General features: G+C 36.8%; 1 protein-coding gene across 2 annotated transcripts in view; it reads left to right on the top strand.

The window, feature by feature from the left end:
• The window catches only part of LOC109069824 (pappalysin-1-like), an 89,066-nt gene that overhangs the window by 49,075 nt on the left and 15,204 nt on the right, over positions 1–24,787 (top strand). The window contains exons 14-19 of one of the 2 annotated variants that reach the window (XM_042756800.1): positions 613–781; positions 15,009–15,192; positions 15,405–15,612; positions 16,686–16,905; positions 17,265–17,412; positions 20,956–21,071. In XM_042756800.1, coding sequence (XP_042612734.1) covers positions 613–781; positions 15,009–15,192; positions 15,405–15,612; positions 16,686–16,905; positions 17,265–17,412; positions 20,956–21,071 — 1,045 coding nt within the window. The remainder of the gene's footprint in view (positions 1–612; positions 782–15,008; positions 15,193–15,404; positions 15,613–16,685; positions 16,906–17,264; positions 17,413–20,955; positions 21,072–24,787) is intronic. The other variant, XM_042756801.1, reaches the window with a different exon arrangement.

Raw genomic sequence — 24,787 nt, forward strand, 5'->3', positions numbered from 1 at the left:
CTATTGAACAATGCTATTTAATAAATCCATTTTCTTCACTTTGCAGGCACATGATGCATAAAAGATGGCAATAAAATGATTAATAATAAAGGGATGTCTTTGAACAAAAACCAATAAAAAGTATTTTCTTGGTCACGCTATATCCTTACAGTCAACAGCAAAGCTTTTGTTTTTCACCCATTAATTATATGATTAACAAATGTTAGTGAGAAAATTTTAAAACTTTAATTTAAACACATTTATAGTGATATAAATTATTTGTTTGGTATGAGAGATTGCATGCATATGTTTTCTTGTTAAATAAAATTGTGCAACAGCGGAAAGGATATGGATGCACTACTGTAGAGTAAATTCTGATGCATATTTTGTTTTTTGTTTTATTTAGATTTTTATTAACCTTTTTTATTAACATTTAAGTAAAAATTTAAAAATATAGTTTAAGCTAGAGGCCAATGTTAAATTCTGTTTTTGTTAAGTTCAAGTCTTTAAGTCTTTTGATGAATTCATTTCCCTTGTCGCATGGATTTGCTTTCATAATGCAAGAGTGTTCAAGTAAACTAATTGTAGGTTTTTCACATTGTCATAAAGTAAGTTATTTCTGTAATCCCTCAGTTGTGTTCATTACTCGTGTGACGCCACTGAATGTCAGAAGCCAATGGTCAGTAATGCAGAAATGAAGTGCAATGGTCCTGGATACTTCAATGGAGCTCGCTGCACTATCACCTGCAACCGAGGATATACACTGAAGATACACCGAGATGATGATATCATTAAAACACAGGTAATACATTCTTGTTCATTGCTTTTTTGAGTGTGTGTGTGTGTGTGTGTGTGTGTGTGTGTGTGTGTGTGTGTGTGTGTGTGTGTGTGTGTGTGTGTGTGTGTGTGTGTGTGTGTGTGCTTACTCTCTGTGTGTTTTTATCCTGCAATAAAATGTCTTACATTTTTTATTCCAAGTATTTTGACCAGGTTTCAGAGAGCACACAACACAAACATACACATGCACACTCGTGCACACACAGTGGTTTATATTACATTAAACAATAATCATTGACTCATGCCCTGACCACATAGAGAGAAAGTAGCAGTAAAGATTTATGGCTCACGTAGCTTTTGCTAACCAAACTGTGAGACGGTAAGTGAATGGTCACAATAGCTGGCGCTCAGGCCAGTGGGCTTTCTGTTATTGGCTTGATGTTGTTTTTATGCCTTTCTCTCTGCCTGGAACTGAAATGGTCCATGTGGCTCAAATAAAAGAGAAGCTGTAGATTTTTCATAAACATTACTCTCACTCTCACCCTCCCCTCTGACTGGAAGGGTTTTTTGTTGTTGTTGTTGTTGTTGTTGTTGTTGTTGATATTGTTGTTATTGAAATAGGCTAGAAAACAGTTTGACTGAATAGCAACCAACCAAACTGTGAATAATCGAAGCAAAAAGCACTTAACAAGACCAATAACCTTGATTTAGTAACCTATTAATACAGTATACCCCATTTCCCTATGATATGTACTTACAAGTCATTTGCCTAGCGGTAACTATAGTTGCCGCTTGGACTTTTGACTAAGTATACAAAAAACTATAGATCTCTTGTAAGATTTGTTTTGTTTGTTTGTTTATTATTTGTATAGCACATTTAAAAGCAACTCATATTGTCCAAAGTGCTTCCCAATAAAACAACATATAACCAAAACTAAAACAGCAAGAACATAAAATAACATGACATAAACAAACAAGACCATCAGATATGCACCATCTATCTCACATCAAATGTCTGGGCGAGTAAGTGCCCTCTTAAGTGTTTTAAAATGACCTAATGATGTACAACATCTAATTTCCACTGGCAGGTCATTCCAGAGGCGAGGTGCCACAATCGAAAAGGCCCAATCTCCTTTTGACTTTAAGCAGGATTTAGGGACTTTTAATAAACATTTTTGAGAAGACACCAATGGCCGTGTCGGAGAATAAAACTGGATCATATCTGAAATATATTCAGGTGCTAGACCATGCAAGGCTTTAAAAACAAAGTAAAACCTTAAATTGAACTCTGAAATTAACCTGTAGCCAATGAAATTAAGCTAGCACTGGGGACACACTGACCTGTTTCTTGGTCCCAGTCAGCAGTCTGATTGCTGCGTTTTGTAATACTTGAAGACGATTCAACAGAACAGTGGGAATCCCCAAATACAACAAATTACAGTAATCCAATCTTGACATAATAAAAGCATTAATAACATGCTTCAAATCATCAAACGACAGAATTGTTTTTATTTTTACGATATATCTTAACTGAAACTAGCCCGCCTTTACCACAGAGTTCGCTTGCGTATCAAATTTAAGCTCTGAATCAAAGACCACTCCCAGGTTTCTTACTTGCTTATTTAGATTTGAGACAATAAGACCTAGACCGGTTAACATATGTGAGGACGGTATAGGGCCAAATATTACGCATTCTGTTTTAGCCTCATTTAACTGTAAAAAGTTCTGTGCCATCCATAACTTAATCTCATAGTAGCAAGTCATCAAATCACCTAACTCATCACGATAACCTGCATTCAGTGGAAGATAGAGTTGTGCATCATCTGCATAAAAATGGTATGCAACATTGTATTGCCGACAAATAGAACCAAGCGGAAGCATATATAAAGAAAATAAAATGGGCCCCAAAATTGATCCTTGGGGAACCCACAAAAAGAAGCTGCAGAATCAGAAAAGTAATTGCCCACCCTGAACTATAGAACTTCTATCCTTTAAATAAGACCGGGCAACACATGTGGGGATGGTATAATAGGGCCAAATATTAGGCATTCTGTTTTAGCCTCATTTAACTGTAAAAAGTTCTGTGCCATCCATAACTTAATCTCATAGTAGCAAGTCATCAAATTACCTGACTCATCACGATCACCTGCATTCAGTGGAAAATAGAGTTGTGCAACATCTGCATAAAAATGGTATGCAACATTGTATTTCTGAAAATAGAACCAAGCGGAAGCATATAAAAAGAAAATAAAATGGGCCCCAAAATTGATCCTTGGGGAACCCCACAAAAAGAAGCTGCAGAATCAGAAAAGTAATTGCCCACCTGAACTATAGAACTTCTATCCTTTAAATAAGAGCAAAACCATTTGAGAGCATTTCCCCGAATGCCCACCCAATTACTTAATCGATTTAAAATGATGTCATGATCAATCGTGTCAAATGCTACCGTATGGTCAAGAAGAATCAAAATGGCACCCTTTCCTGAATAGGAAGCGAGCATTAAGTCATTGTGTACTTTTAAATGGGGCGATAGTTATTTAAAACTAAAGGATCCAGTCTAGGGTTTTTCAAAAGAGGTTGTATTATAGCATGTTTTAGGCAAGATGGAACTATACCGTTTACTAGGCTACTATTAATAATATTAACATTGTTTGGGCCTACAACAGCTAAAACTTGAAGAAGACGAGAAGGAATGACTTCTAAAGGATATCCTTTTTTTCTGGATGATTCTAGAGACCTTCGTGATTATGTAGATATATATTTGGGAGGGTTTGCCTTGGCCATGCTTCCTGGAAGTAGGGGTAGGAAGTTGACAGCCTCATGTGACAGGAAGGAAGTGAATACCTTTTTTTTTTTGAAATCCTTTATTTGGTTGTTTGCTTGCATGCCATTGAGAAATACAACATGGATAACATCTAGAAAAGTACTTACAAAAGGAAAGAGACAACTATAAACTGCGGCAACTATAGTTGCCGGTGAGCTTAAATGGGTTTTAAACTGATGTCTTGATTACTTTTCTTATTTTGAGTTGAACATGATAGAAAATGGGATTCATTGACTAATTGTCACTTTGAATTCAACCATTGAATTCAATATTGAGATAAATGAAAAAAGTGACTCATTTACTTGTATTCACCTTTCAGCTTCAGATTCAGGTACAAGATCTGATGCAGTCAAACAGTTCAGTAGTTAATTGTTGTTGTATTTTTTTTTTCCATTCACAAGCCTCATAAGGCTAAGTCTGGTGTTTGTGTTGGCATGCATATATGATCACGAGGGTCTGCTTGTGTCTTGCGTGTGTGCGCCTTGCACATCTGTTAATCGCGCTTGCATTTTCTGGTTCACTGCTACTTGAACGTGTGAAAAAAGTGTCAGAGTGTAGTCGGTCAGGATGCAATTTGTTCAAGTCTATTTGACTTCAAAACAGTGGAGCGCCATGCTTAGCTGCCACCGCACTCCCAGAGGACTCTGTTTAAGGCACAGCCACGGATCAGCGGCACTGCAGATCTGCCAGCCCAGTAGACCCTCGCTAAGCAACGAGCAGCGATTACCGCAACCCAGTTGACCCCGGTCCCCCACACAAAAGGCCAGTGGTGGCAATGGCAGTCTTTACCCCACTCCACCTGGCCAAGTGTTTTGCACTGTACTAACTCCACAAGCCCTCGGCCATCTTTCACCCAACCCATTCAAAAAGAAAGTTTTGGGCCATTTGCAGCTCTGGTCTTTCAAAAACAACTCTGTTCTGTTTTCCAGTGCTTGTTCTCTTGTGATATTGACAGAAGGAGAACAAGGGGAAGAAAGAAAAGGGAAAATGCAAACATAAAAAAAGAAAAGACGAGAAAGTGCTGTGTGTTCTTTGTAAGCTCTTGGGCTCTACTGTATGTTGGGTGGGTTTCTGCCAGCAGCCGCAGTCGACTGAGAAGCTTGGCCTGTGAGTTATTACGCATTGGAAGGAAAGGCAGCAGACAGTTTTTCTCTGCTTTTGGGAGGGCTCGGCTTATTTAACAGCAGTGCACATTGGGGTCTGGGGTTGGGGGCTTCAGGGGCCATTGGGGAGATGTCTAGTGCGGTTATGTAAGGTAAGATGGGAGAGTTTTCATAACTGTAACTGTAGTAGTGCTACATTCACAGCACTGCACTGTAAAATTGAAATAAAAAATACTGAGTTTTGAAATAACATCAACCTTCTTTCACCATGGCTTATCTGTTTAAAATGCACCCACAATCCCACATTGTGCAGTTTCTAAACCTCACTGGCTTTTGTGATATTGTTTAGCATTTGGTCTTTAAAACAGGCCCATTTGATGCAGTATTATTTTAGTATTATGTATATCCATTTATATAATTATATTATTATAATATAAATTATTTTCTTAGTATTTTGTCTTGTCTTGTTTCTAGTACAAATATTTAAACATTCTTAAATCAATATACATTTACTTGAGAAGCAAAATGACTTAAGATATTAAGGCTTGTTTTCTGAAAAAAAAAAAAAATTGTTATATATATAATTTCTTGTTAGTTTTTGCTTAAAACAAGAAAAAGAAAAAATGCGGTAAAAAAATAAAATAATAAAAATAATAATAATCTTGGTTTCCCTTTCATGTGAGATTTTTATTTTTTCACCCCATTGGCTGTTACAGTTTGGGTAACAGCGATGGCCATTTTTATTAAAAAAAAAAAAAACATACCACTATAATTTTAGTTAAAGTTTTTTGTAGTGTTTTATATTTGCAGATTTCATTTTAATTTTAGTTAAAGTATTAATAGTTTTGTTAGGTGCTTTTGAATTTTTTTTTTAATGTTGTTTAAATGATCTATTTAACTTTATTTTATTTCAGTTTTAGTTTAAATAATTTTAGTACTTCTGTAACAGAGCCGACGTGAGGCATGTGGATCCATATGCAAGCTTTATTAACAGACGTGGTCATAAACACAGGCAGGGTCGAAACATTGGCAAACAGATATGGTATGGGCAAGACACAAAAATAATCCAAGGGCAGACAAGGGTTTCCATTCAGCGAACAACATCCAGAGGGCTAGACAGAGAGAGATAATCCAGGCACACGATAATAGTCCAGGCAGGGACAAACAGAGTCCAAATGGCAAGACGACAGGGAAATCCAAAAACAAAGGCAGAAATCGATACACAGGAAAACAGGCAAGGAAAGACTAGACTAAACTCGGACAGTAGACTGGCTCTGTATCGCAGCTAACACTGGAAAAGTGAAAACCACAGAACAATACTCGGCCCTGAATGGTGGTGTGAGACTGATTATATACTGTGTGTAACTGGTAGCAGCTGTGTGTGATGGGTTTCAGGTGAACTTGTGATTAGTGCAATGGAGCATGGGAAATGTAGTCCAGGGTGATGTGTAACAGTCTAAAGTTCATGGACAGGATTTGTGACAACTTCAACTTAAATTTATTTTCAGTTAGGCCTTGTTTACACTGCCAGTTAAATGTGACCCAATTGCGAGTTTTTGTTCATATGTGACACAGATCGGATCTGTTCTATGACAGTTTATACAGGAAAAAAACGCATGCATTCTGATATTTCGAGATCGGTTTCAGGCCTCATTCATATGTGGAAATAAATCGGATATAAATCAGATATGTGCCAATGTGACTGTCATGTAAACAGGCAGATCGGATTTTCTGAGGCATTGCGTTCTGTGCTTCATTAAAACTGCGACAATTTGGTACTTCTCCACAGTTTAACGACGTCATATGTGACCTGTGCTGGCAAAATGAGTGTAAATTCGCATGGGCTATGTTGAGCTACAGGCAAAAAAATAATAATTCTGATCTTTATTTCTACATTTTCTCTGCTCGCTTCTCTTCGGACTGTCATCCGAGGTGCATGCATATAACGGCGCTTCTGACGGCGCGCGATCCCGATAAACACACACATATACAGAAATACAGTATTTCAGAATTCACGCAAACATAATCTGCTCTGTCTTAAGTGAACGCTTAGGGAACTGTTGGAGGAAAACATCTGATGTGTAACATTATATTAGAGCCGTGCATTACAGTATAGGACGTCTGTATCATTATCATAATGTTAAAAGAATAAAACAATAAACAATAAAAGAAAAGATGGAATCACTCGCTGCTCTTCATTGAACAGCTTTTGTAGTTTTAATAATCAATTTAATTGTAATGAACATACTTAAGTTATTTTTAAATTTGATTGTTTTGCGTACATGAATGCTTTAGTTTAGATATAAAATGATAAAGGTAATGCATTATTTGTTTCTTTCTAGGTTATTTGTTCTACTGGTTTGCTTTGTTTTGTTTTGTTTGTTTTTTTGTTGTTGTTTTTTTTTGCATCTGTTCTTATCTATAATAGCAAAGATAAAATAAAAATAGCTGTGTTGTGATTATTAATATAGTAATTAATAATAAAAAAAGATGGAGGACTTCACTATAGACTTCAAATGGGTGTGACTCAGTAATTTTTTGTCCAATTCCAACAAATCATGAAACATTTTGAAGGTCTTTTAATGGAGAATTTAATTTTCCCCCAATTTTTTTATTTATTTATTTATTTATTTTTTTTTTTTTTATTGCTCATTGTGACTCATTTGTCAGCACAAGTCACATTGTTATCATGAGGTAGCACATGTGGAGGTGCTAAATGACAACAACGCATGTGCAATGTTTCAGATGGTATGGCAAGTGTAAACACATGAATCAGATAGGGGTCACAATTGAAAGAACGTCACGTGTAAACAGACAGCCAAAAAAATCAGATATAGGCAACAAATCAGAATTGGGCATCAAGACCTGCAGTGTAAATGAGGCCTTAGATGCCCAAAAATATTTTCATTACATTTTTTTTGTTTCAGTTATTTTTTTAATCTAATATTTATATTTTATTCCAGCTTTATTTCAGCTAATGACAATGATTTTTAATAGTTGGTTTAGTTTTAGTTTTAATGAAAACAACACTGGTCTGATGTCCCCATGCAGCGACGGTTTAGTTTGGTTGTTTCTTCACCTGTTGGGTTTATATTTTATATTTAATAGATATATTGATAGATATAAATATACACAACATTTTTTTTTATTAATTTATCCATATTTATCTTCAGTCTCCTTTAGTCAAATATAAAAAATCTCCAGTGTTAATTTCGTTAACGAATATGACGACGAAAAATATTCGTTAACAAACATTTTTTTCTGTGACGAAGACGAGACGTTGACGAGCTAAAAATAATATCTGATGACGAAATTATGACGAAATTTATGCCGCGTTTTCGTTAACTAGACGAGACTGGACTATATTGTTATTTGAGGACTACCAGACATTCAAAATGCATCCTATAGGCTTTTGTCTTTGAAAATGTGCGGTCCCTGTCATTGGATTGCGATCAGATAAGGGGCGTTTGCATATCTAGTCAGTACAGCAGCCGCAGTGGATGGATAGGCTAATAAAACGCGAACTAGCGATCTGAAACACTGGCCTCAGCACCCGAAGGGGTAGGGATAAGGTAACCAGACGTCCCGTTTTCCCCGGGAGCCACAATCGTTGTCGATTAACTTAAAGTTAGTGAAGGCGGGATAGGCGAAATCACGCTGATAGAATTGTTCTCTCTGTCGCGCGCGCGCGCACGCTCCACTTCCTCAGTTCTCAAATAACAGCGCGCGATCCGTTCTCAGCGCTCAAATACACACACAGCAGTCCAAATGTTTATCGTGTAGAGTATCTCACGTAAATACAGTAGGTTATGGATTAAGTGAACGTGAACAGGTGGGTGAAAACTGAACGTGTGTCAGTATTTCATGCATGCCTTCCGTCTTAAAAGGACAGCATTCCAAATTAAATACCTATCTGTCATTAATGTTAACCAACAAAAGATGTTAAATAAATGTATACATGTTAAGTAAAACCTACAGTATCTGAAAAAATGAGTTTAATTTGTATCTCTATTGTATTTGTCTTATTGTGCTTCTTTAAATATATATATATATAGAGCAGGTGTTGTGCCAAATTCCTTCACCCCTGCCAGATTCTGCATCCCCTCGTTGAAGTCGCTACCCCTGATTGCCTAATCCCAACCCCACCCCTAATCCTAACCCCTCCCCCACACCTACTCCTAAACCTACCAATACCAGGGGGTGCATAATCTGTAAGTACACAAAAAACTGCACTAAACCAGTTCATCCACTAAGCGACCTTTGCAATTGCAAAGGGCCCCGTGGCCAGCAGAGGGCCCCCTAGAGTCACTGCTAGCAAGTGGGTGAAAAAAAATACATCAAAAGTAACATAAAATAATAAATAAAAAGAAATGGGCATACAGCGCTCTTTATCAGGCATCATGATAAGCACAGTTGTTATTTATTTAGTTATTTATTATGGCGAGTTCCCCGCGAATCTTGACCCTGACTGACCCCTATGATGTCACTCGTCACCTGGTCAGTGTCTGTCAGTCAGTTACTCCCGACGTCGACGATGTCTGACAAGAAACGAAAATATCTTTCTGGTCATGAAAAACGACAAAAGAAGAGAAGAAGCAAGAAGATAAAGGTACGTAAACCCGTAGGCTTAATTTTCCGATACCTGTATGGATAATCTTTAAAAAGTCTTATATTGGGATGCAAACATTTACAGGGGGAGGGAGTTGTGAGGTTTTGCGCTCCGACTTCGACTTCGCGTGCAGGCGTGCACGAGCGCAAAGCCTCACAACACCCTCCCCTGTCGGTGATTGGTTCGAACACTATTTGTTTTGGTTTTGAGTGGTTGGTGTGTGCAGATCTCAGAGCCTAGGCTGCCTACAGAGACGTGTTTTTTTGACGGTCTGCTTATGGGCCAGGCAGCTAGCGGATTGTTAGGAAAGATTAGATGAATGTGATCATTTATGGCGGGGCCTTTTTTGGGCCTGAAATCGCTGATACAACCTTTAATTCAATATTTTGTTTTTTAGCAAATTACTTTTTTCCAAGGAGACCATGTATGCATGTGCGCGCATACAAATGCACAAGTTTGGATTTTAATAGTTCTATTGAAATGTTACCTAATTCTTATTATTGTTACTATTAATCTTGTTTGTGGTGTTTTAGATGTTATTGTTAATTTTGTTTATTTGACAAATTCAAACATTTAAATGTTCTATTTATTATTTATTTTATATAATATTTTATTTAAATGTTATTCTATTTGCTCTATTTCATTTAAATTACATATAGGCTGTTGTTTGTGCCTCTTAAACTCTGGGTGTCAATTAAAAATGTTTCTTTGATGGTCAGTGAAAATCACTTTATCAGTCTTTTTATTCAGCATGTTCATCAGTGTGTGTTCGTTGCACTGCACTGCCATTCAGCTCAGTTGTATCATAATTTTCCTGTTAGACATCAAACATGGAACTCAACTCAAGAACTCAAGGTCTTTTATTGTCATTCTGTACATGTTGCCACATAAGAACGAAATACTTACTCAGGACCAGCAGCGTAAAAAAGATAATTAACATACAGCATACATAGAATAATTAAAACATAATTTAATAGACTAAAAAATTTAAAAAATAACATAGTAGATATAAAATTTACAGAATAGTTATAAGGTAGTCATTGCTTTTCTTTAGGCCTTACTTAAAACGGTCAAAGGGGCCTCCAACCAAATTTTGCTTAGGGCCCCCAAAGGTCTAGGGCCGGGCTCTTATATATATATATATATATATATATATATATATATATATATATATATATATATATATATATATATATATATATATACATACTATTTTTATAAGTTGCTCCTTTTTCACTTAAAGAGAATCTTCACCCCAAAATGAAAATTGTCATAATTTATTCAAGATTTTCCAAATTCAGTCCTTGATTAAAATTTCTCATAAGCTTAATTGATTTCGTCTAAAGAGAGAAGTATTAATGATTATTTTAATTTGAAAACTACATATAAATTAGCTACCAAAATAAATTTTGGTAACTACAGATTGGCTAAAACTATTGACTAAAAGTCCCAACTAAATGTTGACTAAAATGCGATGACTTTTCGTCAACTAAAACTAGACTAAAACTCTGAAAGTCTCAAATGACTAAAATGTGACTAAGACTATTAAGCATTTTCGTCTCAAGACTAAGACTAAATCAAAAAAACTACTGCCAAAATTAAATTTACACAGAACACATTTTTTTTTATTAATTTATCCATATTTATCTTCAGTCTCCTTTAGTCAAATATATATATTCTGTATTCTATATTATGTTTTTGTTTTTACATTTAAAAGTATAATTTTTTATATTTAAGATACCCTTTTAATTTTATATCATATATTTTATTTCTCATTCTGTTATCGTTATGGTGTGTGTCTTTGGTACAAGATAATCAAAATAATCATCAGAATGTTGTTAAAGTAAAAATTATTTGACTGATTTCATAGACAAGCAACAGTTGAGCCTGGCTGCTTTGGCTTCTTTGAAACCATTTTGAGTGGAATAAAAAAATCTAAAATATACACATACTGTGTGGGTGTGTACAGTAGATTAAATAATATCAAACATACAAGTGATTGTAGATGGGCATTTGATTAGAAATGATAATATGCCAGCTTCAGAGATTACCCTGCAAAAATGTGACCATATAAAGATTTAAAAGAAATTGTCGTGGATAGATTTCCAAGTCTCACTTGCGTGTGAGCTGGAGAGCTGATGACAGCAGTGCGATACATTTACAGAGTGAAAGTGCTGATCCCAGCACAGTCATTACAGCTTATCAGCCATCTCCAGGGAGCTCATAATGTGTGTTCCTGAAGGCTTTAGTCAGAGACAAATTAGCCATTTCATCATTAACCTGTTACCGTAACATCACTGAGAGGGTGCCAATATGGTCCTATTGAGAAGAAGAAAAAAACAGCATTAGGAGCTGTTACAAACAGAGATAAATGTGTGTTTATAAGGCTGCAGGCCAAGCCAAGCATAAAGGGTTATGATCTTGCAACCCATCATGAATGGAGGACAGTTTTGGGGGCAGATAACTACAGCAACAAGCACCACTACAGTGTCATGTCTTTGTGTCCGCAGCTTCCTGGCTGCCGGCCGCTTGTTTTTGCCAAGGTGTTATTGAAAGCAGAGCATGTCCTGAAATCACTGTTAGGCAAACAACATTTCAACAGAGCAGAGGGAAGCGGAGAGTTCGAGGTTTGCTTTACCCCGTTTTTCTTTTTTTTTTTTTTCTTTTTTTTAAGCGCTTATGCATGTTTGTGTGTGTGTGTGTGTGTGTTGCTTACGTGTGTTACTATGCATTCGTGCGTGCGTGTATGAGTGTGCGGAGAGAGAAACACAGGATGGGGCTGGGGTGTAGAAGAAAAGCCAAAAGAGGCATCTGTGTTGAATTAGGCACAGTAGTCAGTGGTAGTTAAATACTCAGTGGAGGAGGAATCAGCAGCTGTAAAGTTTTAAAAGAAGGAAACTCAGCACGCAGACACCCCTCTCCCACTCTGCAACTTGCCACCCCCTGATGTGACGGCAGTCCCTTACCCTTATGTTCACCACAAGGAATGACCCGTCATGATATAACTTCCAAGCAGGAGCGGCGTGTGTTTATGTGTTTCCGTTTGCGCATGCGACACGGATTACGTAGCGTACAGGTGGACATTTAAATAGCCCCCTACATGTTTGTTTTTCTTCTGTTCAACCACAACAGTTTATATTTTCCTTTTCGTCCCACACAGCCTATGTGACTGTGGTCATTTATTTTACTGCTCCTGTAATGAAGCCAGTGCCAGCTAATAAACCTTGTGTCTAAACTGCCATTGAGCTTTGAAATAGCTTTGAGAGAGCCAGAGATGTCTGGGTAGGGAAAGCTAAATGATATTTTTATGTACTTCTGTAGCCTCTCGCAAGTTTTATAAAGAAGGCAGGTATGTGGACTAACACGCTCTTTGGCATTATGACACAGCGTCTCTGACCCTAGGGGGAGATGTTGAGTAGATTGTGACTGCCGTTCTGTTTGGAATTTTATTGAGGCAGTGATATGAGGTCTTTTATTACATTGCTGCCCTCACATGAAGAAGTCAAATAGAGACTTTTTCATAAACAGTTGTGTTGCTCTTCATTTTTGTTTTGTTTACTTTTGGCTTTTTCTTTACTTAATTTAGTTTGACCCCTTTTTGTCTTTTGTCTTGTGCTTTAATTTAGTTTTTGATTTGCTTTGTTGTTGTTTTTTATGTCTGCTTTTTCAACTGTATTTTTGCTGTTTTGTTTAATTATAGTTATGCTTCATTTTTTTGTTTTTTTGCTTTAGTTTTTTTTTGTTTTTGTTTTTTTTACGTTTGCTTCATTTTTGTTTGATATTTTTGATTTAATGTTTTTACATCAAGTTTAGTTTTTGCTTTGTGCTTCATTTCATTCTGTTTTTTTAATCCATTTTTGTTTTGCCTAATTTATTTTGCTTAGTTTATTTTAACTTAGTTTTGTTTTTGTCTTTTATTTTTGTTTTTTTTGCTGTTTTCGTTTTGTTTAGTTAAACTTTTGGCTTTGCTTAGTTTTAATTTAGTTTTGTTTGCTCTTTGTTTTGTTTTCAGATATTCACCTCAAATATTCAAAACTCACACTTTTATGGTGAGCTGTTTTCAATAAGAGCTGCAGCTCAAGAAAAGGAAGAGGGAAAGAAGGGGGTAAAAAGTGTTTTGTAACTGTGTCTGGATTGCATTTCAAATGCTTCCCGCAGCTTTGCTCAGTTTTAGGTGCTGGTACATTTCCTGAGAGGGTAGAGAACATTAGATAAGCTCACCACATTCCAGCCAATTTAAATCTGCAATTTCAAATAAAGAGAAAAGAGACAAGAGAAAAAACAAAGTAACCTGGGTCACAGTAAAGCAAAACCGCTGTTCGTACATCTAGATGTTTTGTTTTATGGATGCAAGTTAAAGAACATTTGCCACAATAATCTGTGCCATGCCAGCAAAAACTTTGGCTTCACAAAAATTGTTTCAATAAACATTTGCTGACATTTTTGTTGTTGTTGTTGTTGTTGTGTTATTTTTTTATGTATTTTTTTTGGAACCATACAGCTTTCATCACTTGTCATAAACAAAAGTAGAAATCTGTGGAGAAGTGCATGTTTTACCCTGTGCTTCATTAAAACAGTCTGGACTCTAAGCCCACCTTCATGACTGTTATGTATGGTTTGTACACAGTACTGTTTGATTTGTTGGTTGTTTGTAGGCATAGTAAGGGTTTTGTGTTAATATAAGCAGTGTTTTATGTATTGAGTCAATAACAGGTCAGTAAATGTCTCTGCATATTACTCAAGAGACAAGGACAACTAAATAGTCAAAATAAACTATAGGCAGAGTAGTCTTCGTTGTTGGATGGAGTGAGGAGAGACAGAGAAAGAAAGAGTAAGGACTCACAGAATATTTTTAGCATGTTCTCATGCACCTTTTAAAGTATGCATTTGTCTATTTTGGTTAGAGGAAGGAGTCATCCTCTCTGACTGCAATCATTGTCATGTTGGAATAAATTCATTTAATCTTTTTGTAATAAATCAATTAAAATGACCTGTAACAGGAGTGGGAAATACTATATGTACTACTAATACTGTCAACATTACCTTATAAATGTTAGTGTTCAGCACAAAGGTTATTGCAAAGTGTACAACCAATCATGAATTCGTGACAATTTGTAACTCTCATGTGAAAATAAGGATCTGATTCATCAGTCTCATTTTCACGGAACTGGGCTTGGCGCACTTGGACGCACTTGGCGCAGTTCAACAGAAAATCAGTTTCAAATCACTAACGAAACACAAGTCACGTTATGCCATGGCAGTGATTCGGCAGAATTTTCTGAAACAAAATGCGACCCCAAGTTTAATTGTTTTGTTCTTGTATGTGTGAGGTTTCATAGCTCTGCTACTAGCACAGATGTCTTTGGAGACATCACACAGGTCAGACATGACTTAGTAAAACAGCAGAAATGACCTCTGACTCACTCTGTCTTCAGTTCTGACAGCTTTATATGCTGTACCCGAGCCATTTATTATCACCCACTCAGGCTATTATCTTCCCACTGCTTCCTTTCACCAATACATAAATACATTTAATTTAGTAGAATTTTTATGTCTATATATTGTGTAAAATGTTATTGAAACAGATGTGTATTATTTGATATGGTCTGGTCTGACAGATACAGTAGTTGCGGTTGCAGTGAATTAACGGAAAGAAAACAAAATGTTCTTTTCCCATGTTTTGAACTATTGCCTTCATGTTTTTGCCCCTCGACAGTCTGAATCCATGGTGACCCTCACCTGTGCAGATGGGAAATGGAACAAGCAGGTGACCTGTGAACCTGTGGACTGCGGGCGGCCTGACAAGTACCACGTGCACCCGGCTGTCTTTGAGTTCTCTGAGGGAACCACCTACGGCAAGAAATGCACTTTTCAATGCCGGGAGCCGGCTCAGCTTGTGGGTGGGTATAGACCCTGACACATCCTAAAACTAAAGGCTCTTGGGATTGAAAGGTCAGCTTTGTAAAATGCCAAATGTGGTTTTGACTCCAACTGCAAAAAATAATAATAAAACAATGCACACTGAGAAAACAGTGCTTTGTGTTTTACATCAAATCGAAGTAGGTTGATTTTAGATCTGAGGTCCTGTTTTTTTATCTTTTTGTATCCGCAGGCAGTAATAACGTGCTGACGTGTATGGAGGATGGCTTGTGGTCCTTCCCTGAGGCTCTCTGTGAGCTGCGTTGTCCGGTCCCTCCTCCTGTACCCAACGCTGTTCTGCAGACCAAACGCTGCAATGCCACAGGCCTCAAAGTTGGGTCTTTCTGCAAGTACAAGTGCAAGCCTGGCTACCATGTGCCCCACACAGACAAGCCCAAGAGGTGAGACAACAATAAACCATGCATAATTATAAGTTACATTAACTTTAACAAGTTCCATATTCAGACTGTACCATCCTCTTGTTTATTGCATTGCAAATTTAGTTAACCATGCTGTGGCAATTCAATACTCAGGGCTGTATCAATTGTTTGAAAACTTGGATAAATTCGTAGTCATTATTTACCCTGTAAATAATAACTCATGTAGCCACGTGGAGTCAGACATTAGACTAAAGTCATAAATCTGGTCCACATTAAATGTCAAATTTAGATTGTTCTGGCCAAAAACAACCCATTTATACAGGAAGCGATTGTGTTTGTATTTTTTGTGCCATTTAACTCAAAATTAATGGAAATGTGACTTTGATCAGAATTTCTGTGCATTCAAAAGTAATTAGTAACAAATATTCCACGCAAGTTGGAAAAGTGCAAGACATTTTATATTGTACTTATATTGTACAAGAAAATGTTCTTGGCCTGTGACCTGCGTGCATCAAGTGATTTGGAAAATGGATAGGTGGATGGATGGATATTTATTTGGTGATAATTTGATGTCTGATAAAATCTTGTGCACCCTGACTCCCAGTTGTGGAAAGGCAGCCATTCAGATTAGAGCTTGTCATTTTGGAAAGTGCTTGCCAGTTTTAAGTGCAGTATTAATCAGATGGTCCATGAACGGACTGTGGGTGGTCTGTGAACTTTTTGTTCTAAGTACAGTGAATTATTAAAAGCTGTTTTAAGGCTGGAATACACTACACAACTTTTAAAATCTGGACAGATTTAAAAACACTAGGTATCATACACTAAATACCTGAAGATCATGAATGCCATAGACTGAAGCTAAAAAATCTGCCCCCATCATACATTAAATCATTTCCTATGAAATCGGTCAACACTGACTACCCAAAATCTGCAGACTGTGACTTTTGACAACTAGCGTCAACTCTTTCAGACTGCAAATCAGTGCAAAAATCTGGGCAAAGTGGTGTAATGTATTCCAGCCTTTACATTTCCAAAAACTATGATAGAGAATTCTGCTGAATCTATCTGTCTTTGTGATAATGAACGTGTTGTAGGTCAGTGCCTGTGATGTACCACAGGCGTGCATTTAAGCGGCAGTGTACAGAGGATGGAACCTGGCAGTCGGGTGAGTGTGTGGCAGTCACATGTGAGCCACCTCCTCCCATTTTCCATGGTACCTACAAGTGCACAAACGGCTTTCAGTTTAACAGCGACTGCTGGATCGACTGCAACAGGGCTAACCACACGGTGAGACAGCACAGCCGCTGCAAGCAGGTCTGTCATGTTCTCTCTCTCTTCTCCTCGTTTTCTCTCTTCCTCCATCAACATCTCAGTCCATCACTTCCCATTACTGTCTGCAGCGCCTTCCATTCATCATGCACACACTATCACTCACTTTTAAGCATCACGATTGTTCTGTATCGTCCCTCTGGCTATCCATCAGCAGCATGACTGACAGATCTTAAATATGCTTTGTTTCATTAGTCAGTTACACAGCTTGGCAACTGAACCTTAAGGTCATGCCCATCCTTGGCCTCCACCCTTGCATTCCACCACATATGTTTTTTGCCAAGTGGTGATGGTTAGTGAGCTTCTTTTATGATGATTAATAGAAATGTTGGCCTTTGCTCCAGGGTCCTTCCACCAACGTGATCCGATGCCGAAAGGATGGGAACTGGACTGGTTCCTTCCGTCTTTGCCCCAACCTGACAGGCCAGTGTTCCCTTCCACAGAATCTCAGTCCAACTATCCATCTCAACTGCAAGGATGGACATGACATAGGTCTCTGACTATCTGCTTTTCACTTCTTAGGCCTAAAACACACTGCACACACGTATGCACTGCATTCTCAACATTGCCACAAGGGGCAGTGTAACAACAAAAGCATGTTTTTTAGTAATTTCAAATTCTGTCTTAATCAAAAAAATTTTGAGACTGTCACATTGTATTGGAGAGCTGATTTTTTATTAATAACTCAGTTTTGACTAAATATGTGGTTGATGTGTATTCTCTTTCTGGAGCAGTATAGTAGCTATTAACAAACTCACTAGGTTTTATCTGTCTGGTTAATTAGTCTTGACAAAGCAGTTTGTATAGAATCAAGTTCTTTAAACTATCCTCACGTTTTTAGTTTACACAATAGTTCAAAATTTGGGGATAGTATTTATTTATTTATTTTATTTTAATTAAATAGATGCATTAAATTAATCAAAAGTGATAGTAGACATTTATAATGCCACAAAAGATTTGTTTCAAATTAATGCTGTTCTATTGATCAAAGAATCCTGAAAAAAGGGTCATGGTTTTCACTAAAGTATTAAGCAGCACAACTATTTTCAACATTAATTAAAATTTTTTCTTGAGCACCAAATCAGCATATCAGTATGATTTCTGAATAATTATGTGACAATGAAGACTGGAGTAATGATGCTAAAAATTCAGCTTTGCCATCAAATACAATTTTAAAATGCACTGAAATAGAAGACTGCTATTTTAAATTGCAATAATATTTCACAAGATTATGGTTATTACTCTATTTTTGATTTAAAAAATGCATAAAAAAATATACTAATCCCAAACTTAAAACAGTAGTGTACCTGAATCACATTCTTTTAATGGGACATACATTTTTAGAAAACTTAATTTCCACATTAACTACTTTTTGTTACCACCACTACGACAAACAAGAACATACGTTTTATAAGTACTTGTATGTAAAACAGGACAGCACACTTGCACTGCATTAGCAAAGCATTTACATCTGCATTTGCATAATTATGTTAAGTATGTTTTATGCCTTACAATGTGAACTTCATCATGATTAATGTATTTTGAATACATATATTAATGAATACAATTTTGTATTCAAATAATTTGTTTTAGTTTTGAAATTAAAAATGCTCACTCTAGGGTTTCCGCGGGTCTTTAAAAAGTCTTAAAGAGGTCATTTGATGTTGTTAAAAAGATCATTATTTTGTGTATTTGATGTAATGCGATGTGTTTATGCAGTTTAAGGTAAAAAAAAAAACACATTATTTTGCACATACTGTACATTATAGTTTCTCCTCTATGCCCCGCCTTTCTGAAACGTGTCAATTTTTACAAAGCTCATCGTTCTGAAAAGCAAGGTGTGCTCTGATTATCCAGTTCATTGTGATTTGCCGAATACCTCAAGCGTGTGATGGTAATGTTATGCCCCTTACCATACTGTGATGCCGTGTGTCCTGGAGCAACGAGACAAAATCACTAAAACCCATTACAAACGAGGCATTTGTTGCATCCAGTGGGGACATAATTACTGATTATAATGACTTATATGTCTTTTTACGTGTTGCGTTGTGTATTGCACCATGTAAACATAATATAATTTGTCTGCATTTGTGATCGGAGAAATGACAAACAACAAGCGCTACTCTACACTGCTCAAAACACGTGTTTGAATAATCAGTGGTAAATTCTTTTAATATGAAAACATACTTACAGGTTGTGAGTCAGAACAGCCGGCATTATAGGTTCAGGAAACAGTCCTCAGTTAAATGTGTTCCACACACACAAATATTTGTTTTGAACTGTTCTGGAACAGTGCTGTAAAAACAACTTAACCACTGATTTCTAGTTGTGTCCTCTTCTGGAAGACCAAACAAAGTATTATCGCTTTCACAACGAAACACACAGCGTCTACATGACATGGCGGCAGCGGCAGGAACACTACAGCGAGAATCAAAGTTATTCCTTTCTTTGCGTGAACGTTTGGGTGGTGTTATGCAAATCTTGCCACACAGTGATGTAGACATGTTGGGGCGTGTTTATAAGAGGCATTTTAGGAGGTCTTAACTTTTATAAAGAATATCTCTTTGGGTTTGAGACTTTAGTCTTTGCAACTTTAGGGATCTTATTTATGCACAAACAGCTTGTAACACTCCAAAGAGAAAGGAAAACTTGAAATCGCACCATATGACCCCTTTAAATTTAGTTTTATCAAATTTAAGGCCATAAAAAGTTCTTAAAGGGATACTCCACCCCAAAATGAAAATTTTGTCATTAATCACTTACCCCCATGTCGTTCCAAACCCTTAAAAGCTTTGTTCGTCTTCGGAACACAATTTAAGATATTTTAGATGAAAACCGGGAGGCATGTGATTGTCCCATAGACTGCCAAGTAAATAACAGTGTCAAGGTCCATAAAAGGTATGAAAGTCATCGTCAGGATACTCCATCTGCCATCAGACGTGCAATCTGGGTTATATGAAGCGACGGAAACACTTTTTGTTAGCGAAGAAAACAAAAATAACGACTTTATTCAATAATTCCTTTGTCAACGATCTCCTCTGTGTCTCTCCATATCACCGTACTTTTTTTCTTACAAAAAGTGTTCCCATCGCTTCATATAACCCAGATTGCACGTCTGATGGCAGATGAAGTATTCTGATGATGACTTTCATATCTTTCATGGATCTTGACACTGTTATTTACTTAGCAGTCTATGGGACAGTCACAGGCCTCCAAAATATCTTAAATTGTGTTCCGAAGACGAACTTAGCTTTTACGGGTTTGGAACGACATGGGGGTAACAAAAAAATAAAAAAATTCATTCATTTTGGGGTGGAGAATCCCTTTAATTATGATTTCAAGAGGTCTCAAATTTGAGGACGGAAAGACAAGAAGTGCGATATGGCTTAATGTTACAACTGAACTTCAAAAGGCTGTGATTTCATTGAATAAATATTAATGTTGCACGTTTCAAAGCTGCTATTCCACCTGCTGACAGAGAATGAATTTGCATTTTCAATAAGCCGTTCTGTTCCGAATTTGCATTTTCAATAAGCCGTTCCATGCTGTTTCTGTTCAGACCAATGAGTAAATCAACCTATGTTTTTATGCTGCAAACATGCAGAGTTGTAAATGTGAACTGGTGGATCGACAAAAAGATCAAATTAATTAAGACAGTAAATACAATGTTAATTAATTAATATAATAATTGATTGATATTAATTGTTTAAAATAATAATTGATACTTGTGACTCCATTGAATCCGTTTTCTTAAAAATGTTTAAAGGCTGAAATGTAAAGTGGATCATTTTATAAAACTTTGCTTTTTACAGTCATTTTACAGTTTAATATGTTACTGTAGACATTGCCCTACCCTGCACATATGGTATTCATTTTATTTGTGGAGGTCTTAAAAAAGTCTTACATTTGAGCTTAAAAATCCTACAGATACCCTGTCACTCATTCTTAATGATCAGAAAGGTACATTTAATTGGCCCCGAAGCCGATATCAATATACCATAGTCATGAATAACACCTGTCTATGATACCCAACAGGAAAGGAGTGTGAGGTGGCCTGTAGAGATTCTAGCAGCAGTGTGGTCCTCCTGCCCAGCAACATGAGCGTTGCAGCTGTGATGAAAGACCATTGGTGGAACCCACCCGAAGTTAAGGTGAGAGCACAAACATTATAAGATTTGGGTGGGCTCACTGTACTATCATAACTGTTGTGTCTCCTTAGTTTTATCTCATATTCTAAACTTTGCCATACTTTTAATGAATGTTTCACTGAATTTGTTTGGTAAATGTTTGAGACCTGGTCATAGTACAAGCTGAACCTTCAAACATTTCCTCAATTAAGTACCTATATTTAACACAATGGAGTATTTTTTAACACATGATTATGACTTAACTTCTCAGAAATCATCTACTGTGTGATATTCAAGCAAAAGGTTGTAACCTAAACACTAAAAGTAGTCAAAATAAACACCTAAAGATGTAAACACACCAGAGTAGTCACCAGTTGTTATTTAAAGCTTGCAGATTAATGCCTAGATTGATCATTAACAACAAAAATGGGCATGACAAATTTTTGCTGTAGGCTGTTATAAAATCCAGTGCATCATTATGTTTACCTGACTGAAATAGACTGGACCACACACACACACGCTCATTCACACTGGTGACATTTGCCCGTTCGCTGTGACTAAGAATGCAGGGTAAACTTACCGTCACATAAACCCCAAACTCTCTGTAAATTAACTCAAATTTTTCTTAGTTACGGTTACTGGTTCCAAAAACGCATCTGGGAGTAAGTTCAGTCAACTCAGCTCATGTTAATAGTGAACAACACACAAGACATCCCCAAGAGACAAATCAAGAAGTCACCACGGAAATGAGTGCTAAAAAGTGAAGTGTGAAGTGTGAAGAGAATGATTTCTATGATTCTCATGTAATCCCTATATCCTGTATTTAAATGTACTATTCCTAAAAAATCTTATGATTTGCACTCATTTGTTTTCTTGCATTTGGACCATCATTTAGTATATTACTTACTATTAATTCTTTTATTTCTAAGGATTGTAATTCTTCTTTAAGACTTTTATTTTTCCTTTCATATGCATTACATATCATTGATTGTGTTCAACTGTCTCAGTATGGCATACTTCTTTCTTCTTCTTTTGTTTAATGGTGATATACATCCTTAATGCATATTGCCACCTACTGGGCAGTTGTGCAGTCATTTTGATCTCATATTTTAATCATATATTGTTTGTTTGATGCTAAATATATAGGTTGAGGTTATAGTATTGAAGGTTGAGGTTATCCATTTCCTTATCCCTAAACTTACCCAGGTATGTCGCATAACCTTCTTTCTGGAATATCCCAGAGGAGTATGACTGGAGGAAGGTGAAAGAAACACAAGATAGAGGTTCTGCTCCAAAGCAAATAATTGTCAGACCGACAAACAAACATTCTATCTGTACAATAAAAGAATGCCGGTGTGCCTGCATTAATGTGTTTTGACATCACCGATACTTGGGCACTTCCCCTCAGGAAGCTTTTGTCACAAAATATGTAGTAGACACAAACAAAAGCTTGAGACAGTAATAACGCATATTTCCTTTTCATTTTTCCTAAGAGAGTCACAGACTACAACTGGAGTACTTCAGAAACGATGAGTATAATGAACAGGCAAACCAAATGTTATTCTCCTCACCTCAAACTGTGGTCAGTGATGACCGAAGAATGCCAAACCTTTGCCATGTTGACATGGTGACTGTTTAAACCATTGTCATATTCCAGATGGTCATGGATTGCAGCATTTGAATGGGTCTTTCCTCTCACCAGCGCTCACTTTCACAGTCCTTCGAGTCTGTAAGATGAGAAACAAGTGATTTTATCTTAACAGTAAGGTCTTTGCTTTGTGTCCTACTGACAGACACCAACCACAAAACAGACTGTGACTTGTGAAACTCATGGAAAGAGACAAAAGTGTGGCTCATTCTTCTGTATCTTTGTGGAAACTAGTGATTTCATACAACAGTATATCAATAGCTGCGGCTAGGGTCACAGAGTCCAGACAGGTCTCAAGGAATATCCATTTCCGAATTTATTATGTCATTCATTTATATATGGACTACTGAATGACATTTCTAGGTGACGTCATGCCCGCCAGTGGTTATGAGGTTGTCTGGATTATCCATTCCATATTTGCATTTCCTCCTCTGAACTATTGTGGATGTCCTTTGATGTGGTCGTGCTTTTCATTCTTTTTCGATGTGGTCTGTGCCATGTGGTTCTTTACCAGGGCCGGCTCCAGGCATGGGCAAGGCTGAGCCCGCCCAAATGACAGCCTTGCCCACCCAATCAGAATTAGATAAAGATTACGTTAATGTTTTTGTGCATATATTAAAGCTAATCTGAAGCGGACTGTATTGTGAGAAGTTTAAGCTATAGCCTGAGACTGCCCAAACAATCATAAAATAACTCCACAAAATTGCAGCATATTTATTTTATTAGCTGAATGCAAGGCGAGCTGAATTCACGCGGAGGCTTCAGTCTGTTGCAGAAAAGCATGAGGCTGATAACGAGCGAAAATAGGCAGAAATATTTGCACGCTATCACGGGGAGTTTGCGAGTTATGAGGAATTTAATAAACTAATATGTATTATAGCCTACCACTGAAATTACCTGAGCAGTTTTAATGTTCTAAAAGAAAAAAAAAAAACATCATTCAATAACGTGCGTTCCTTGCATGGAAGGGGCACGAGCATATAAGCGTCTAAAATGACAAGGCTATACAGTTGAAAGCTTACCCCTTTTGATTTGCTGTTTATGTTAAATGTAAGAATTACTTACTAGCAACTGTTGACTCGACTGTATTATCCAGTGATGCAAGCTATTCAACTTTCTTTCTTTTTCTTTGTCAAATTCCACCATTTGGAATTGAAAGCTGGGCTGTCATTTACGTGATTCAATTCATAATTATTGTGACGATAGCACAACAGCATTTTTCTGTCTTGCGTTTTCAACGTATTAGGAATACAACTAAAATTGAATGGGTGCATATTTTAAAATAAAAATATTATTTGCAGTTCAGATTGATTACTTTTCAAAAAATCTTATTATTTATTTAGTTCCTTTACCATTACCATAGTGGTCTGGTCTTACAATTTTCAAAACAATAGTCCCCTAGTTCTAGATATGATAATGGCCTTGTTTGGTATACAATAAAAAAATGTTAGTTGAAAAAATCACCAGTGTAGAAACAATGATACAGAGAAAGAGGACAAAGAGTTTTTTTCTTTCATTATTATTATTATTCAATGAAGGAAAAAAAAAGTTTTGCTGTGAAAGTGCGTGATATTCTGGGCTGCCCATGAAAGTTGTTTTATTCCCAGTATACATATAACAGCCTATAGTTAATATAGTTAATATAGCAATATCTACAGTATAAATATCTAGACTTTTCCCCCTTGCGATACAAATCCCCTAAAAAAAAAATTGCCCACCCAGGATATATGCCAGCCCACCCTTCTATGGCTGTCAAGAACCGGGCGTGTTCTTTACTTGATTGTTTAAGCTGCAGTGGAGCTTTAGGAACCACAAACAAATTTACTGCCTGCATCCGAGAGCGCTGCTATAGTTTCCTCCAGGCCTAATCCTCCATATCATAGGTTTTCTTCAGGATAAATCAGCCTTGCAAGGGGATTGACCCAACAAGGTCCTTGGAGTTTCTTCATGGAATTTGTTGGAGATCGAATCTGTGCAGTTTATTTCTGTCAATTTTATTGATAGCATTCAAATGCAGAGACTTGGAAGAAAACATCCAGCTGTATGTACGCATCTGGTTCTCCATAAATCAACCAATGTGTGGTGCTTACGA

This window comes from Cyprinus carpio, chromosome A5, assembly GCF_018340385.1.
Source record: "Cyprinus carpio isolate SPL01 chromosome A5, ASM1834038v1, whole genome shotgun sequence".
Classification (NCBI taxonomy): domain Eukaryota; kingdom Metazoa; phylum Chordata; class Actinopteri; order Cypriniformes; family Cyprinidae; genus Cyprinus; species Cyprinus carpio.